The sequence below is a fragment of the Bos grunniens genome, chromosome 9, assembly GCF_055505025.1.
Source record: "Bos grunniens cultivar Pamir isolate PY7600 chromosome 9, Bosgru_T2T1.0, whole genome shotgun sequence".
NCBI lineage: Eukaryota > Metazoa > Chordata > Mammalia > Artiodactyla > Bovidae > Bos > Bos grunniens.
The window spans coordinates 104,137,094-104,156,307 of NC_141173.1; the positions used below are offsets into that span (position 1 = coordinate 104,137,094).

At 55.1% G+C, this 19,214-nt stretch overlaps 1 protein-coding gene across 3 annotated transcripts in view; it reads right to left on the minus strand.

The window, feature by feature from the left end:
* Positions 1-8,108, minus strand: part of THBS2 (thrombospondin 2) — a 29,894-nt gene extending 21,786 nt beyond the window's left edge. The window contains exons 1-4 of one of the 3 annotated variants that reach the window (XM_086316722.1): positions 7,747-8,108; positions 5,046-5,120; positions 2,078-2,634; positions 739-823 (exon numbers count right to left, since the gene is read on the minus strand). In XM_086316722.1, the coding sequence (XP_086172848.1) occupies positions 739-823; positions 2,078-2,634; positions 5,046-5,097 (694 nt within the window). In that variant the 5' untranslated portion in view covers positions 5,098-5,120; positions 7,747-8,108. Of the gene's footprint in view, positions 1-738; positions 824-2,077; positions 2,635-4,097; positions 4,119-5,045; positions 5,121-6,275; positions 6,391-7,746 lie in introns of those variants that run through there. The other 2 variants (XM_086316723.1, XM_086316724.1) reach the window with 2 other exon arrangements.
* Between the last annotated feature and the right edge of the window lie 11,106 nt (positions 8,109-19,214).

Below are 19,214 nucleotides of genomic sequence, written 5' to 3' on the forward strand. Positions count from 1 at the left end.
CACGTGGATCCATAAAGTGACAATTTATATTTGTGTACAGTTGATGTAAAGAAGCCTTTTAACAAAGTGAATCAGAAAATGGGGTCATGTGGCAGATGAGAGCCTCCTCTGTGGGGCTCAGCCCGGGTGGGGGGCAGTTAACAGGCCCTCTTGGTCCCCACCCTCTTTATTTGTAAAATGAGGAAAGCAGGTGAGCCCAACTCAGGGGGTTTTGAAGATGAAATGATATGTTGCATTCAAAAAGCCCAGCATAGTGACCTTCAAATATCAAATACTCAAGACAAGGTTGACAAATTATGGTTGGATATAAATTCAAAACGTAATTAACAGATAACGTGGGATTACGTCAAAGGTTCAAGTGGTCCATTTTCATAATAAGGCAGTATCACCAGCTGTGACTAGTATAAAACTTCCCATAAACCAAGCTTGACAAAGAGTTGTGGAGTCATCTTATGAAGAAGATCTGCATACATCAGTAGACTGGCATCGTTGCATATATTTAAAATCATGTTAAAATGCCAGGGATGTTTTTGGCATGTAAAATGGATTATACTGAATAATTGAAATGCATGCACAGTTAATCCTTCAAGCAATGTACTGTTTTCAGATGTCAACACATCCAAGTTGACCAGCCACCTGGGTGAGGCCAGGATGGCACCGTATTCCAACACATCCCCTTACCTTCCATGGCCCTCCCCACAGGAGGAGGACCCACCACAGAGGGACCCAGGCACCTACCTCCCTGGCTCTGCTGACAACCTTTCTTGCTCAGAAGATCCTCCACAGAGTTTTCAAAGACTAAGTAGACGTTCTGCAGCAAACCCTGAGACACGTACAAGGAGAGAAACCCAAGTGGGTAAACAGGAGACATCTGAGGACACACTAAGCGACATCTCAAAGATACAGGATGCAATTTAAAGCAGAGAATGCTTTCTTCTGTTCTCCGCAGATCTGAAATCTTGTTAATTGGTTATCTGTGTATCTTAGTTCAAAGATTCGTTTGAGGCCAGAGGCAGATGTGGGTTTGACTCAAGAAGGGAGAGCATTTGAGAGAAGGGGCTTGAGAGGGATGGTGCAGACAGGTTTAGGGAACAGACCATGGAGGCCACACTCTCGGTTGGGAACCTTGAGGATGACCAGGGCTCCCACACATGGCCATGGGTTGCAGGAACATGCACTGCTCTGCCTGTCCACAAAACATACCTCACCTATGAGAGCAGGCAGTCCACCCAGAGACAGTGAGGGTCTCGTCTCACTGGGCTGAGGGCTTCCTGGCGACCACCAGATACCACATGGGGCATCTCTAGGCCTCTTACTGAAATAGCTGAGTCTGAACATGTACATTTATTTCCAAAACGCACACACACCTGGAGGAGAACAGTCCCTAACCCTCTGCTGCAGTTTCTAAATACTTGCATTCAGAAAAAATCCTCTTGCAAACGTATTTTATCTGAGATGAATGTGGAACCACTCCCTCATAAATCAACAGCCCTTTCCTTAGGAAACATGGTTAATTTTCTCTACTGCCAGCCTGTCATGTCAGGACTGAACTGGAATCTGGGGACCCTGGGAGACAGCTGAACAGATTTGATGTCTTGATGATCAGATCAATGTTCAGTCAGGAGATCGGTGACCATTTGTGCAGCTAAGAAAGGTGCCTGTGTCCACTGCTCTGTTGGTTTCTGGGTCAGAGTGTGTGTGTGTGCACGTGAGAGTGCCTGTGTGCATGTGTGCGTGTGTGCAGTGTGCAGATGTGCATGTGTGCGTGTGTGTGCAGTGTGTGGTGTGTGCACGTGTGCACATTGTACAGTGTCTGCACATGTGTGCGTGCAGGCAGTGTGCATGTGTACAGTGTGTGCACATGTGTGCATGTGTCCATGTGTGCAGTGTGCACTGTGCATGTGTATAGTATGTGCAGGTGCGTGTGTGTGCAGTGTGTAGTGTGTGCATGCATAAGGTGTGTGCACGTGCCAGCCGGTGTGCGCGGGTGCTCCTTGCGCTCAAGCCTGCCCGTGTGCACCCCCCCAGGATCCCGCCCCTCCCGGCCAGGTCGGGTGGGAGTGTCTGCTGGACCTACCCGGAAGTGGCTCTCGCGGGCTGCGCCCTTGGCCACGTACATCCGGCTCCTCTCGGTCTGCAGGTGCTCGTAGAAGGGCTCGTCCAGCGCGAAGCTGTCCATCAGGTCGCAGCCCACGTACAGGCTGTAGGTCTCTCCGGTCACCTGCACAGTGACGTTCTTCCACTGGGAGTCAGCCAGGCCCACGTCCTCCAGGGAGATGACGTGCTGGGTGCCGTCCACCCAGTAGGTGAGGTCCAGGGTGTCCGCGGGGCCGTTGGACACGATCTCGAACTGCCTGTGCGTGGCGCCCGGGCCCTCCAGTGCCAGCAGGGTGCCCCGGGACCGGCGGTCCTGCTTCATGCTGGCCGTCAGGAAGAAGCCCTCCTTGCGCCGCATGGCCTCGGTGATCCGGCCCAGGTGCTCCGCGCTCACCGGCGGGATGTAGTCAAAGCGGACGAAGCGGTAGGCGGGCACGCTGGGGTCTGGGCCCCGGAACTGCTTGGCCCCGATGGTCTTGCGGTTGATGTTGCTGATGCTGAAGAGGTCGAAGGCGGTGTCCTCGTCCTGGTCTCCTGCTGCTCGGGGAGCAGGGCACGGAGGTCAGGGGCGCCGGGGCACAGGGCCCTCCTCTCGGGCGCCACGCGGGCTGGCACGCGGCCCCTGCGAGGCCGGAGAGCCCGCCCCTCCTTCCTCTCCTGGGCGCTGCCTGACCCGCCCTCCCCGGCCGCCAACGCAGGCCCGGCTTGCCCGCGAGCGGCTCTCTGTGCGGATCAGCAGACGAGCCTTCACGGAGAAAGGAAGTGCGGTCCGGTCCCCACTCTTCACCTCCCTGACAAGGGCTGTGCTGCCGTCTCTGCTCCCCACCTGAGCGGGGCTCAGGCGAGACCCTCCGTCTCCCACCCGAGTGCCCAGGAAAGCCTCTGGCAGGTGCGCCACTTCGGGGCGGCTGCCTTCGATGTCGCCTTCCTCGAGACATAATCTGAGCTGAACTCCTCCCGTGGGGACCCTGTATTTCTCAGAAATACATCCTGCCTCTCAGGGCTCACACTGCAGGAGAGCATCTGAGAGACCATGGGCCTCAAGGCCACAAACGCACGGTTTTAACCACCGTCCAAATACTGGAAAGAGGTTGTCCGCCCTCACCAACATCCTAACACTTTAAATCATTCACAATAATTTTCTGAACAGAAAGTGTAAACAAAGCACAACTTGTATCTAATACTTGGCAAATTGAAGCACTAGATTACACGGTGTTGTTGACAGAAGTGTTCCTCTTCCTACCTGCAGTACAGCTATTTGGCCATATGTCAAAAATGCTGAAAATCGTTAAAGACTTTGACTCTGCAATTTTACTCTGGTAAGTCATCCTAATATGTAATCACAAACGCAAGGATGTACGTATTCACAGCAGTATTCCCCATGGTGTCATTTACAGTCATGTAAACGTGCAATGTAGGTGGGAATGGCCTGAAAATACAGAGGGGTACCTTCTCATGGACTATTACAGTCATTAAAAATCGTGTTTTAAGAAAATAGACACATGAAAAATATTTAGATATGTTTTTAAGTGCAAAGATGTGGGAAGGATAGAAGCTGTAAAACACCAAACACTTCAGTATGAATACAGAAGAAAGGCAGCAACTTCCCTGGACGTCCAGTGTTAAGCGTCTGCACTTCCAAAACGAGCCACAGGTTTGATCCCTGGTTGGGGAACTGACATCCACATGCCTTGTGGCACAACCAAATAAACGGTTTTTTTTTTTTTTTTTTTAATCCAATTTTAAAAAGAAAGAAGACAAAACGTGCCCAGCAAAAGGCTGCATCTATAGGTGGGAGGGTATTTCTCTCTAATAACCTCAATTTCCCCAAAATAAATTTCCTATTGTATGGACTCAAAAGTGAGTTGAAGATTTATTTTAAACTAAGTTAAGGTCCTAAGGGGTGAGGTGCTCCAGCCAGGCCTCTGCTTTATCCACCCTTATCCAGCAGGTGAACCTTATCTTGGGGGCCCAGGTCACCCAGGGGCGTCCACACTCACCCTGAGCGCTGGGCCAGAACACCCGGGGGTCCACCCGGGGTCGACACTCACCCTGAGCGCTGGACCAGAACACCCGGGGGTCCACCCGGGGGTCCACACTCACCCTAAGCGCTGGACCAGAACACCCGGGGGTCCACCCGGGGGTCCACACTCACCCTGAGCGCTAGGCCAGGTCACCCGGGGGTCTACCCGGGGGTCCACACTCACCCTGAGCGCTGGACCAGAACAGCCGGGGATCCACCCGGGGGTCCACACTCACCCTGAGCGCTGGGCCAGAACACCCCGGGGTCCACACTCACCCTGAGCGCTGGGCCAGAACACCCGGGGGTCCACCCGGGGTCGACACTCACCCTGAGTGCTGGACCAGAACACCCGGGGGTCCACCCGGGGGTCCACACTCACCCTGAGCGCTGGCCCAGAACACCCGGGGGTCTACCCGGGGGTCCACACTCACCCTGAGCGCTGGACCAGAACAGCCGGGGATCCACCCGGGGGTCCACACTCACCCTGAGCGCTGGGCCAGAACACCCCGGGGTCCACACTCACCCTGAGCGCTGGACCAGAACACCCGGGGGTCCACCCGGGGTCCACACTCACCCTGAGCGCTGGCCCAGAACACCCGGGGGTCTACCCGGGGGTCCACACTCACCCTGAGCGCTGGGCCAGAACACCCCGGGGTCCACACTCACCCTGAGCGCTGGGCCAGAACACCCGGGGGTCCACCCGGGGTCGACACTCACCCTGAGCGCTGGCCCAGAACACCCGGGGGTCCACCCGGGGGTCCACACTCACCCTGAGCGCTGGCCCAGAACACCCGGGGGTCCACCCGGGGGTCCACACTCACCCTGAGCGCTAGGCCAGGTCACCCGGGGGTCTACCCGGGGGTCCACACTCACCCTGAGCGCTGGACCAGAACATCCGGGGGTCCACCCAGGGGTCGACACTCACCCTGAGCGCTGGGCCAGGCCCACAGGGCCAGCAGCAGCAGTGGCCACAGCATCCTGCGTCTTCCCAGCCAAAGCCCTGCAGATAAATCAGACCCTATTACTTAAGAAAACATAACCACAGCTTCTAATTTGGATTGGAAGTTTTACTCATATGATCATTTAAAAACAGTTTGTGTATAAAAATCAGAAACAAATGGATTTGTGGGCAAAGCTAGATAGAAAATATGCTTTTCAAATGAGCTTTTGTAACTAAAGTTGGTATTCATTGGACTAGCATTTGTCAACAAGCACTGTACCAGTGATGTCCTAAGCATTCATATTATTTAATCCTCATAATGACCTAGGAGACAGATATGATCATTATCATAGCCATTTTACAGATGGGTAAGTGGAGGCTCAAACAAGTTAAGTGCTTGCCCAGAGCCAGAACATAAACCCAGGAAGTTTCAAATTTAGAAAAATATCAGCCTAGGGAAAATAGTCTACAAAGATATTTTGCATAAATAGCCCAAAAAAGTTGCACATGATTTAATTAAAGAGAATAAATAGTAACTGTACATGAGTTAAAAGTAAACCTAGTTGGCTGGATCATAACTGCTAAGAAAATAGCCTTCTACTTAGTAATCATTTTTGCTTTGCTTTTCTATTTTCTTGAGGCCTGTTTTTCCATTCTTCAGGATTCTCAGTTGGCAGGCTCAGCAGACACTGGCCCAGAAGTCAGAGCCTGGCCGGGAGCCCGCTCCAGGGTTAACCCCTGCTCCGCATCCCCGCGTCTTGGCCTCAGCCTCCTTGCCTCCCCCGAGCATGGGCTCCAGGGCCCTTCCAGCAACACTCTGCATTCCACAGAGGTGAAACCAATCCGAGACCCCTACCCTGCTTGTTTAGGGCTTCAAGGGACCTGAGCTTCTTAGTGAGAAAGAAATCCCTGGAGGAGCCTCTCCAGAAGGAGCGGCTTTCCCTGAGAGGGGGACCGTCGCCTGGGGAGCAGCTCCAAGCAGGACTCTCCCATCCCTGCAGGCTGCAGACACCTGCCTTCAGCCCGTCCACAGCAAGTGCAGGGCTTGGCTGTGTTCCGCCTGCACCCCCCAGCCGGCGGGCGGGCCCCGCGGGCAAGGCTCCTGCAGCGCTGTGGTGCCAGCATCACCGTGCTGCCTGGGGAAGCATCCCTGAGTCCTCGGTCTCAGGCGCCCTTCTGTGGAACGAGGACGGGGCATTTAAATCAGCCACTCACAGGGTGAGTGTGGGAAATGAGCCGCCGAGCAAGTCAGTGTTTGTAAAGACTTCTGAAGCGCAGCCCAGTAGGAGAGACGGAAAGGCTGCCGTTAGCAGGACTCTTCCGAGGACTGAGTCACGCGGTGAACCCTCCTCAGGGACTCAGAACAGCACTGGCACTCCGTAAGTCCTGCACAAGTGATTTCAGAGTAAGCGGGGGGCAGGCATGTCCTCTGTCTCCCACAGACAGACAGCGGGACCACTGCCTCTGGCAACAAGCTCCGTCCGAATTACAGAGTCCCACGTCCTGAGGGCTCAGCTCCCCGTCAGTCCCGAGGACGCACACGGAGCTCTGTCAGGAACAAAAGCAAACCCTCTGGTGCTGAGACAGACATCTGCCCAAAGGACCTGGGGGCCCATCCCGCCTCAGGGGTCGCCCAGCAGAAAAGAGACCACCAGGGGCGCAGCTGGGGCTCCAGCCTCTCTCGCCCCACGTTGTTAAAAGGCAACACGTACGCTATCGTAGGACACGCTGCTATCGTAGGACACGCTGCTATCGTAGGCCACGCTGCGGGGACACACGCGCCCACGCTGCACACCTCGCTTCACACAGTTAGGGCTTAAGGTTATAGTTTTTTCCAAAAGAAAGCTGTCTGCAACAGAATGTCGTTACACCTAATTACATTAGAACTTTCACAAAGATCAGCAAAGACCTTTTACAGTTCTTCTTATACCAGCAATCAGCGCAAACTTTACTGAGAAATATGACCTTCCAATGGTCAAGAACGAGGTGATTCAACAGAGCCCCTCACTGCCCTCAGCCTCCCCCTGCAAAGGAGCCTGACCTCCCTTCACAGAAGTTAGGCTAATTTGCTAATTCCCGCTGCCTTTTCATCTGCAAATTATCCCCCAGACTTGTAAGAACAGCTGGAGTCCCTGGGCAGTCAGGGCAGTCTTCACTGACTTACTAAATACCATTCATTAAAAACTTTCAGAAACATTTTTCAGCTATGAAAACTATTTAGCATGCGTCTTTATAACTTCTCATCATTTTTTCACATCCTCAGGAACAACTAGTTTCTTCCTCACGACCGCCCCCTCCCCACCCAGTAACAGACTTTATGGAAGCACCCTATTCAGTGGCTGAAACGGAAGCCTCTGCCCAGGATTCCAGGCAGGTACCTTCAGGAAAGCCCCAGGGGTCCTCAGGCGATGGGCAATCCGGGCAGGATCACAGCATCCTCCGTGCAGAAAAGACGCCAAAGGGAGCTCACCTGCCCTAGTTCTGCCACTGAGCAGCAGGAGGCGGAGGTGAAGACCTGTTTCTGCTTAGGTGTCAGCAGGCAATTCTCCCTGCCTGCTTCAAAACTAGTTTGCACTTTCTCCTTCTCCCCTCTTAGAATAAAATTAAAAAAAAAAAAAAAAAAAAGACTTTTCTGAAAAGTTAAACTACAGCGCAACGATTTGGTCAATGGAGAAGCCGCTCTTACCTGGCGTGGAAACCCTGCAGGAATGACTGGCTCAGAGCCGGGAGGGGGTCGGCGAGGGACGAAGGGCTGCAGGAGGAGACCCAACCCCGCTCTGCAGAGGAGCTGGGCTTGGATCCCGCGGCCGCCCCTTATATGCGCGGAGTCCGGCGGCCGGCAGTCAGACGCACGCGGAAGCGCTGGACTCGTTCCGCGGCGGGATGACATAATTCCTCCTCTGATCCCGCATTTGCTGGGGCACCTGGCACCGGTCCGGTCCGGCCCCCTCCGCCCCCACCCGTGCGGCCCGCCCCTGCTCTGGCCGCAGCTGGGGGACCACGGGGGAGGAGCCGCAGGAGCCGGGGAAGACGGACTTTTCCTGCCTTCTCTCAGGAAATACAATGCTATAAATAAAACCAGCAAGATTGGCTGGAGCACTCCTTTTTGCTGAAGAGAGAGAATGCAAGTTGTAGGCTTCCAATCTGGTTCGCATTACCCAAAGTGAGAACGGTCTCTCTCAACCGAGGAAAAGGCCATCAGCAAAAAGCAAAAGAACCGGTGGGTGGAAATGGTCAGTATACGTATTGAGGAAGCTGTACGGATGAATTCATTTATCATGTGCAGAAAGTGTGATATTTAATCTGAAAGGGCTTCAGTGTATCAGTTGGATGACTGAGAAACAGGATCAGGTGAATTTATTTTCATCCAAATCCTGCTTCATGCCCAGCCTGGACCCCACAGGGTGGCCACTCCCTGGGGACACCCTCTGTGGGACCGAGAACCTCCTGCACAGACTTTCCCGGCAGCAGGAACAACCTGTAATTACCTTCCACAGCCTCACTTAGCCGGACAGTCCCAAGGGCAGGTTACACAGGGGGAAGCCTCTGGAAGTAAGAATAGCAGGCGGCAGTGGGCTCCCTGCCCCTCGCCAGAGTGCACACGTCCCCCAGGCAGGCTGGACCATAGCCAGAGGAGGGAGTGGATGGTGAGGGGGGAGATGGAGAGAGGGGGGATGAGGCGCCCCCAAAGGCCAGGCTGGGCCTTGCACAGAGGAGTGGTCCCCTGCACAGGCTGGCAGATGGCACCGGAGGCGCCGGGTCATGGTGGGCAGAGCCATGGACAAGTGAAGTCTCAACTGAAGGGCGTTAGAGGGGGTTTGCTCTGAGCCACCTTGGAATCTGAGCGGTAACGTTGCTGAGGAGCCTGCTTCTTCACCTGGGTCCTTGCTGGGTGGGGGTCACAGAGGGGCCACAGGCGCATGCAGTGTAGCCCTGCCGAGGTCCGGCCCAAGCATCCACAGGGCGTGGGGTCGGAGAGGGGGCTTGTAACTGAGCAGGGAGCATTTGTTACCTTGCTCTCTGCTGGTAGTTTCTGAAAACATTTGTCTACAGCAACTGTTCACTTATCACCAGGTAGACAATGTCAAATTCTGATGTGCAGAGAAGGAAGAAACTTGACTCAAAGAACATATGTGTGTGTGTGTGTGTGTGTGTGTGTGTGTGTTAGGCATGTCTGACTCTTTGTGAGTGGACTCTTTGTGAGTGGACTGTAGCCCGCCAGGCTCCTTTGTCCATGGGATTCTCCAGGGGATCTTCCCAAGCCAGGGATCGAACCCCAGTCTCCTGCACTGCAGGCGGGTTTTTACCATCCTGCTCAAGGTACGATGTCTTACTCTGGGCCAGCTGACCGGTGGCACAGTCACATGGCTTAGATTTAAAATTCTGAGCGTGATGTACCTAAGCTGATGTTATTGCAAACTCCAGAGAAGAACGTCTAACCCAGTTTCCCTTAAAGCCTTATTAGTGACTGGCTGTTGATTTGCCAGGTGACCTGACTTTGCTCACAGTTTGGCTTTTCCTTGGCCAGAAGTTGGCCTCTGGCCCTCACACCCCACTTGCCGGCAGAAGGTACCATCTGGTCAGGCTTCCCTGGTGGCTCAGCCGTAAAGAATCCACCTGCCATGCAGGAGACTCAGGAGACGCAGTTTCCATCCTTGGGTGAGGAAGGTCCCCTGGAGGAGGAAATGGCAGCCCACTCCAGCATTCTTGCCTGGGGAATCCCATGGACAGTGGAGCCTGATGGGCTACAGTCCCTGGGGTTGCACAGAATTGGACACAACTGAGCGAGTTAACAGGAACTCCTCTGCTCCAGGGGTTCCCTGGTGGCTCAGAGGGTAAAGCGTCTGCCTGCAATGCAGGAGACCTGGGTTCGATCCCTGGGTCAGGAAGATCCCCTGGAGGAGGAAATGGCAGCCCACTCCAGCATTCTTGCCTGGGGAATCCCATGGGTAGTGGAGCCTCATGGGCTACAGTCCCTGGGGTCGCACAGAGATGGACACAACTGAGCAACTTAACGACAACTCCTCTGCTCAGCCACTGGCAGCCACCCACCCCACGAGCGTTAGGACAGAAACTGCTGCTGTGCTGAGCATCTCAGGAGCACTGGGTGGATGAGGAGGATAGACCACACCCAGGACAGGTCAGAGGGCCGCCTTGCTGGGGCCCCAGGGACATGTTCCTTCCACGGGGGAGGCTTCTTGAGGAGACAGGACATGCATGACTAGATCTTGGCCTCTGGGGAGGGCATCTGAGGTCAGGGGTGTCCCAGGAAAGGCCTAGGTGAGCAGAATTGAAGGAGGGGTCAGCCCTTCTGGGGCAGGGAGGTAACGGGAGGTGACAGATGGCAGGAATGCTGAGGCCCTGCTGGGGCTGGGCTGGGCAGCTCTCCTGCAGGGAGGTGGGGATCAGAGGCAGGGGTGGGCACAGGATGTCCAGAGGACCACCCACCCCGGGACAGAGGGACATGTGACCCAGAACCGCAAAGCAAGGCCAGGTCACGCAGGGCAGACCCCGGAGCAGAATGTCAGCTTCAGGGATGAGGAATGGGGTGTGTCTGCTGGAAGGAGGAAGCAAAGGCCAGAGCAGCGCAGAGCCTGCCCGCTGGAGGGGAAGTCACATCCCCAGCGCCCGGCCACCTGGAACCGGTGAGCTCGGCCCTGTTCCGGGACTGGTCTCTGCAGGTGAGGCTGTACTGGGGGAGGGCGACCTAAGTCCAGGGACCTGTGTCCTCATAGTAAGAGGACCACCGGGACACAGGACACCCTGGGAGGTTCGAGGTGGCTAGGGGAGGGGTGCAGCCAGCAGCCTAGGGGCCCCCAAGGTCACACAGCCCCAGGAGCCGCCCCCAGAGCCTCCAGAGGGGGCAAGACGGTGCGAGAATTCACCTGGGCTGTCTCAGGCCCCCTTGTGTGGCCCATCATTACAGCAGCCCCAGGAGACCAATGCACAGGCCCACCAGGCTCCAGAAACTTCCATGTTCACAGCTGTTTGGGAGCCCAGGGAGAGAGCAGTGAGGCCAGCTGTGTCCGCGGCGGCAGGACCTGCTACTGACCGGCCAGTGACCATACCTGGCTGGGGACAGCGTCAGCCCAGGGACGGCTGTGCCTGACTGGAAATCAGGGGCTCTGGGACAGAGGACAGAGGGGTCCAGGCAGGTTCCTCAGCAGAGTCAAAGGTCAGCTGATTTAGAGCATCCTCGCAGCTGGGGGCTGGGCTGGGCTCCCGCAAGTGCCCAGGGCAATGCCAGCCCCAGCCCACCCCTCAGGCAGGTGTCCAGTTGCAGACGGTGGACTGTAGATAGATCTGGCCCCTGAGCAGGAGGGGAAGGACGGAAGGAGCAAACAGCCGAGGGGCCACGGCCAGTGACTCCAGATGCTGAGAAGCCTGGGGAAAGGGTGTCTTCCTGTCTCCAGAGCTAACTGAGGGTTTACGCGACAGGGAAACAGGGTTGAGATTCCCAATCACTCCTGGCAGCTTGCCTGTTGGGCAGTCACTTCCATTCACAGTAAGCACCTGAGTGTTGCCCGGGGCACGCACGCAGGGGGACGCGGCAGCGGATTCACCAGAAAGGCGAGGGGGAGTTTCCGGCACCCAAGGGCCGGCGGCCTGGGAACAGGGTCTGCTCTGAGCCCGGGCTCTGGACGCTCATGAGAACCTTCTGAGCTAAAGGATGGACCCACGGCTTACAGAGGAGCCGACGCGAAAACCCTGAGCCAGCAAGGTTTGGATGGGATTGAGGAGGGTCAGCCCAGTGCGGGCCCTGGGGAGTCTCACACCACCCCCCCCACCCCGCACTCCCCCACACCCTGGCTCTGTGTCCCTGGGGGGTGGAGGTGAGGGTGCCCGGGACCCTCCCCTGTTCACAGCACCGCCCCCCATCCCAGGAGGAGGTGAGGGCGCCCCGGGGACCGCCCCATCCTCACAGAGCCCCCTCAACCTCGCTCTGTGTCCCTGGGGGATGGAGGTGAGGGCGCCCGGGACCCTCCCCGTGTTCACAGAGCCCATCCCCGCCAGCCCAGGGGGAGGTGAGGGCGGCCCACGGACTCTCCCTGTCTTCACGGAGCCCCCACCCCACCTCCCAAGGGGGAGGTGAGGGCGCCCGGACCGTCCCCATCTGCTCAGCACCGCCCCCCGCCCTCGCAGCTCTTTGTCCCTGGGGGGTGGAGGTGAGGATGCCTGGGACCCTCCCCTGTTCACAGAACCCCTCCATCCCAGGGGGAGGTGAGGGCGCCCGGACAGTCCCCATCTGCGCAGCACCGCCCCCCGCAGCTCTGTGTCCCTGGCGGGTGGAGGTGAGGGCGGCGGCGCCGTCGGGGCGCAGGGCCGCCCAGGCAGGCGCTGGGAGCCCTGGATGCGAAGCGGCCACATCTGTTTGCTCTCGGCCTCCGCCCGCTGCCGGGCTTTCTCACCCGCGGTGGGCGGAGGGTTCCGGGAACTCGCTCTGCCCTGACCGACAGCAGAGGAGAAACTGCAGCCTGCGACTCCGACTCCAGGGCGCCCGGGTTGGTCGCGGGAGGAGAAGATTCCTTTAAACAGCTCCTGTGGATGGAGGCCAGGCAGGATGAGGTCGCGGGTTATTTCCAGTCCTGGCGGGGACTGAGTAGCCGCACAGCAACGCTGGGGGCCGGGCTGGGAGTGAGGCCGGCAGATGCTGGGGGGAGTAAAGGGGGCGTCCAGAGCGGGAAGCCTGGCTCCAGCCGGGACCCTCCTGGACCCCAGCTCCCTCCCATGTGAAACGGGCGCACTCACAAAGCCCGCTGGGTCAGAACCGGTTCTGAGCCGCCCTGGGGCTCTGTGCCCTGCCGCCATCAGCGGGTGAAACCAGGGCCCTCTCTAGAGCCCCCACACTCGGGGGGTGCTTGGGAGCGGGACGCGGCTCTGCGGGTCCAGGCCGGAGGGCCCAGCGACCCCAGTGACCACAGAGGCCCCGGCTCAGCTGGGCGGCGGGGGTGCCTAGGAGCTCCGGTCTCTGTGCTTTCCCTGCTCTTGGGAACGGCCGCCCCCCGGGCTGCAGACTCCTGTTCCCATGGCGACCACGGGGTCGCAGGGACCTGGCACCAGCAGTGGGGGCGCCTGGCCTGGGTCGCCTGCCGCTCGCCTCCGCCGTGTCCAGCACCCCCACAGCTGACATCAGCTCCTGGTGTGGGGCCTCCTCCAGGCTGGCCTCCTGGCCTCACTCATCCCGTCTGTCCCGCCCCCTCCTCCAGCCTCTGCCTGCGCCTGGGACGCGGGGTCCCAGCCCCCAAGGCCTCGCCCGCCCCCAGGAGCCAGCCTTCCGCACGGCCTGCAGGACAGTGAAGTGAGACACCGCAGAGTCCCTTCTCCGGGGACCCTGGGAGCCCAGGACGGCTCAGGGAGTGCTGCTGCTGCTGCTAAGTCGCTTCAGTCGTGTCCGACTCTGTGCGACCCCATAGACGGCAGCCCACCAGGCTCCGCCGACCCTGGGATTCTCCCGGCAAGAGTACTGGAGTTACCATTTCCTTCTCCAAGGCATGAAAGTGAAAAGTGAAAGTGAAGTCACTCAGTTGTGTCCGACTCTTAGCGACCCCATGGACCACAGCCTACCAGGCTCCTCCGTTCATGGGATTTTCCAGGCAAGAGTACTGGAGTGGGGTACCATTGTCTTCTCCCAGGGAGTGCTGGGTGCCCCCAGACGCGAGATAGCTGTCAGCTGCCTGTGTGCTGAGTCGCTTCAGTCGCGTCTGACTCTTTGTGACCCCAGGGACTGCAGCCTGCCGGACTCCTCTGTCCAGGGCATTCTCCAGGCAAGAATCCTGGAGTGGGTTGCCATGCCCTCCTCCAGGGGACCTTCCTGACCCAGGAATTGAACCCACGTCTCTTACATCTCCTGCATTGGCAGGCAGGGTCTTTACCACGAGCGCCCCCTGGGAAGCCCTGGTTAGCTGCCTGCAGGGTCAGCCACACCCTGACCACCATGCCATCCCCTGTTGCCAGCCCCTAGAGTGACCACAGGGACACAGCAGACACCCTCCGCCCCTACCTCCTCCCGTGGTCCTTGCTGCCGCTCCCCCTACCACACCCTCTGGGCCTCCCTCCGCCTTTCTGTGCCCCAAGTGCTCTTTTTAGGGACCTTGAACTTGCTACCTCTTCTGCGAAACCGTTTCCTGTTGGCTGCCCGATGGCTGGTTCTTTCCACTGGAGGAGCTCAGACCTCAGCTCCAAGGTCTCCATGCCCAGCTGACCAAGACCTCCACCTCCCTGGCCTGACCTGTGTCCCGTGTCTCTCAGGACCCCATTCACTCAAGCTTACCTTCGGATTCCTGGAGCTTGTGTCTCTCCCACTGGCCTGTGATCTCTGGGAGTTAGCAGAGGGTTGGCCTCCTGCCTACAGGGCTGTGACCCCAGCCCGGGGGAAGGGCCCCAGGGGGTTGGCCGAAGGGGGCCGTGACTGCAGGAGGGACGGGGGCTCCCCTGGTGGCTCCGTCCACACTCCACTGCTCCTCCCCTTGTCCCTCAGGGACTTCTGATTACCCCGCAGAAGTTCACTAATGAGCGTCTTGCTCGTTTGCTAAGTCGACAGTTCACGTCAGTGAACGCCACGTGCCTGGAGCAGGCCAGTCTCTGGGACTATTCTAGGTGTGACGCTGAGGCCTGAAGGGACAGCAGCCTTCAAAGGACCTCTTCCCACAGAATTCCTTGCTGACCCCGGGGGAGACTCGACCGCAGCCTGAAAACCGAGTCTCTGCCTGTGCTGCTGGGGATTGGGAAGAATGTACAGTGGTGTGAAGGCTGTTTTTGCCCCAGAAACCCTCCATCAGCAACATGTTCCCAGCCCAGGCTCCGGATCAGTCCGTGGTCAGTGCCAGAAGGTGTTTAATGAGGAGCCAAGGCTCCAGCAGGACCCCGGGGGCGTTCAGCCGCCCTGACAGGCGGTGCATGTGTGGGCTGTGATTTAGCAGGGAGCACGGAGAGGGAGGGGCGAGGAGCAGAAGTCTGGGGGCATCTCTGTGACTGGGCGCCGGGAAGGAGGCTCCTCTTCCCCAGGGCAGTGGGGGCTGGTCCAGCCCAGGGCCTGGAGGGAGCGTTGTCTCCGGTTCCACACGGGACTCCAGGTGTCTACGGAGGGGCCCCTGGAAGGTGGCGACAGCTGGCTCCGTTCCACCCAGAGCCTCCAACACCAGCTGGGCCCAACCCACCCATCAGGTCCCCTGTTCTCAACACCGAAGACCAGCCTCCACCTGCAGTAGGGCCTCGAGGAGGAATCATCCGCCTCAATTCTTCCAATAAGGATCTCGCACGCACATTGAAGTCGAGCAACTCCACGCAGACAGCTAGGGCTTTTCTTTCTCTTAAGCCCTAAACACATCTGAGCTCTGATCCACGATACACAGGAAACCAGGGTCTCCGGCCCCCAGGACCCCAGATGGACACGACCGCGGCAGTCGCCCTGGGCCGTCCACACCCACGGTCAGCGGAGGGTATTGTGTCAGCATGGTGTTTCTGTGGGGTTTTCCCTGAATTTGCTTCACCTCTGGGGCATTTTGCTCAAGATGTCTTTCGGGTGAAAAGACTTCGTGCTGAGTCACTCTGTGTGGTATCCTGGGAGAACGCACACATGGCCATGGGTTTTCGCAAACAGATTCATCTGACTGACATTTGCACAATGTTTTTGTAATTAAGGAGCAGGAATCGGAGCAAAGAGACCAAAAAGGAAGATTTTCCGGCCCGGCGGCCTTGTGCCTGCCGCTCGCTCGGTGTGTGCACACGTGTGTGTGTGCATTGTTGCTGTGGAATTCAGACCGGAAGGAAGGGCAGAAGAATCCAGTGGTTACAGAAGATCCCAGCTAGCATGACAGATGTAAATATGACACCCAAAATTGAGCAAGGGTAACCTTTTGCAAAGCGCAATCACAGAAAAGAGTTTAGCAGTATCTTCTTTCTTTTCAATGTCCTTGCAAGTGAATGATAGGAACAAATTTTGCAAGATGTCCTAAGCTGTGTGACCTCGAAAGAAGGGCTCAGGGCCTTCGTCTTCTACTCAGCTTTGAGTCATTTCAAAAAGCCTTTGGCAAACTTTATACATTAGTCAGAACTCTCTGCAGAAACGGAACCAATAGGCTGTACACATATAAAGATTGATGGTAAGGAGCTGGCTCACACAATCAGGGAGGCTGACGAGCTCTGTAGCCATTGAGCTGGAGGCCCCAGAAAGCTGATCGTTTAGGTCCAGCCCTCGTCCAAAGGCCTGGTGCCAGGAGAAGGGAGGGTGTGTTTCCCATCGGGGGCCCAGGAAGAACTGACGCTTCACTCGAGTCCGAACGGAGGTCGGGATGCCAGTGTCCCCGTTCAAAGGCAGTCAGGCGAAAAGAGTTCCCTCACATCCACGGAGGGTCAGCACTTTTGGGCTATTCAGGCCTTCAACAACCTGCTTTACTCGGCCTACAGATTCGAATGTTACTCTCATCCAAAAACACCTTCACGGAACAATGGCCAAGTGGCTGGGCCCCCCATGGACAGAGGGCACAAAAGATTAGCTGTCACAACTTATACGGACAAAACTTAAAAACCAAAAGGAGAGAAAGCCAAAGGAGTCCTTGGATGAGTGGAATTTCACAATAGGTACAGGTTAGTAATGAGCTGTGTACGAACACACACATCTAGAATGGACTCACTCCTCAGGGATCATCTTGACCCTCAGTGAGTAGAATGCATCAAGTGACCTGATGTTATTAAGAGAGTATAAAAAGAAATCCTTCTAACTCAAATGTTTCATCCTGAGACTGTTTCTTATCCTGAGAGTTTCATACTTTCAACATTTGAAGCTATTGAAAAATAGAAAAAGACATAGAAATTTTCTTTGCTTGTAAATCTGTATAAAGTATCTTATTTTATCCACTCAAAAGAGCAGTCACAAAGTCCACAGAAGAGGCTCTTAGTTAATTTAAAGTCCTATGAACTTGATAAAGCACCTGTCACAGTGAGAAGAATCCTGAGGTACAGAAATGCACATCTTTTAAACTGAATTGTTGATTCAAAGTGAAGTTGGTGATCCAAAGTCTAAGGAAAAATGAGGAAAACCAAACGAGATTTTGGGCTGCGGTATAAGAGCATCGCACGAAAGTAACACAATTTAACTCAAATCTCAGTGTTTTCTTTGCATTTCTCCTAATATTTAGTGCTTTTATCTAAAGATGTCTCTCAGAATCTTCAAAACATGCTCACATTCCTATCTATACAATTTCATTTTCACTATTTTTATTTTTGAGTCTATTATAAATAAGACTGTTTTCTTAATTTCTTTTTCAAATAACTTATTTAGTGTATATATGCACAACTGACTTGTATATTGATTGACGTGTGTTGATTTTATATCCTGACATACGCCAAATTTGTTTATTAATTCCAACAGTTTTGTGTGTACATGTGGAGTCTTTAGGGTTCTTCATGTGTAAGATCATGCCATCTCCAGAGATAATTTTGCTTCTTCCTCTCTGATTTGGATGACTTGTATTTCTCTTTTTTGCCTAAATTGTTCTGTCTAGGACATAACCATGGTGAGCAGAACTGCTGGCATGCGTACTCAGTCACTAAGTCATGTGTCCAGCTCTTTGCAACCCCATGGACTGTAGCCCACCAGCTTTCTGTCCCTGAGATTTCCCAGGCAAGAATCCTGGAGTGCTACATTTCCTTCTCCAGGGCATCTTCCCGAACCAGGGACTGAACCGCTGTCTCCTGCTTTGGCAGCAGATTCTTTACCACTGAGCCGTGTTCCTGGAGCGCATGGTGACTGCGTTTCTAATTTGAAGGGACTGTCGTTCTGGTTTATGCAGTAGCTGTGCCATTGCACGTTTCCACCAACAGCGCGCAAGGCTTGAACTGGCTCCACATCCTCACCAACACTCTGGCCACCGATGTGAAGAGCCGACTGATTAGAAAAGACCCTGATGCTGGGAAAGGTTGGAGGCAGGAGGAGAAGGGGATGCCAGGGGATGAGATGGTTGGATGGCGTCACTGACTCGATGGACACAAGTTTGAGCAAGCTCTGGGAGATGATGAAGGACAGGGAAGTCTGGTATAAGCATCTGAATGCAGAGTTCCAAAGAATAGCAAAGAGAGATAAGAAAGCCTTCCTCAGCGATAAATGCAAAGAAATAGAGGAAAACAGCAGAATGGGAAAGACTAGAGATCTCTTCAAGAAAATTAGAGATACCAAGGGAACACTTCATGCAAAGATGGGCTTGATAAAGGACAGAAATGGTATGGACCTAACAGAAGCAGAAGATTTTCAGAAGAGGTGGCAAGAATACACAGAAGAACTGTACAAAAAAGATCTTCATGACCCAGATAATCACGATGGTGTGATCACTCACCTAGAGCCAGACATCCTGGAATGTGGAGTCAAGTGGGCCTTAGAAAGCATCACTATGAACAAAGCTAGTGGAGGTGATGGAATTCCAGTAGAGCTATTTCAAATCCTGAAAGATGATGCTGTGAAAGTGCTGCACTCAATATGCCAGCAAATTTGGAAAACTCAGCAGTGGCCACAGGACTGGAAAAGGTCAGTTTTCATTCCAATCCCAAAGAAAGGCAATGCCAAAGAATGCTCAAACTACCACACAATTGCACTCATCTCACACACTAGTAAAGTAATGCTCAAAATTCTCGAATCCAGGCTTCAGTAATACATGAACTGTGAAATTCCAGATGTTCAAGCTGGTTTTGGAAAAAGCACAGGAACCAGATATCAAATTGCCAGCATCTGCTGGATCATGGAAAAAGCAAGAGAGTTCCAGAGAAACATCTATTTCTGCTTTATTGACTATGCCAAAGCCTTTGACTGTGTGGATCACAACAAACTGGAAAATTCTGAAAGAGATGGGAATACCAGACCACCTGACCTGCATCTTGAGAAATTTGTATGCAGGTCAGGAAGCAACAGTTAGAACTGGACATGGAACAACAGACTGGTTCCAAATAGGAAAAGGAGGACGTCAAGGCTGTATATTGTCGCCCTGCTTATTTAACTTCTGTGCAGAGTCCATCATGAGAAACGCTGGACTGGAAGAAGCACAAGCTGGAATCAAGATTGCTGGGGGAAATATCAATAACCTCAGATATGCAGATGACACCACCCTTATGGCCAAAAGTGAAGAGAAACTAAAGAGCCTCTTGATGAAAGTGAAAGAGGAAAGT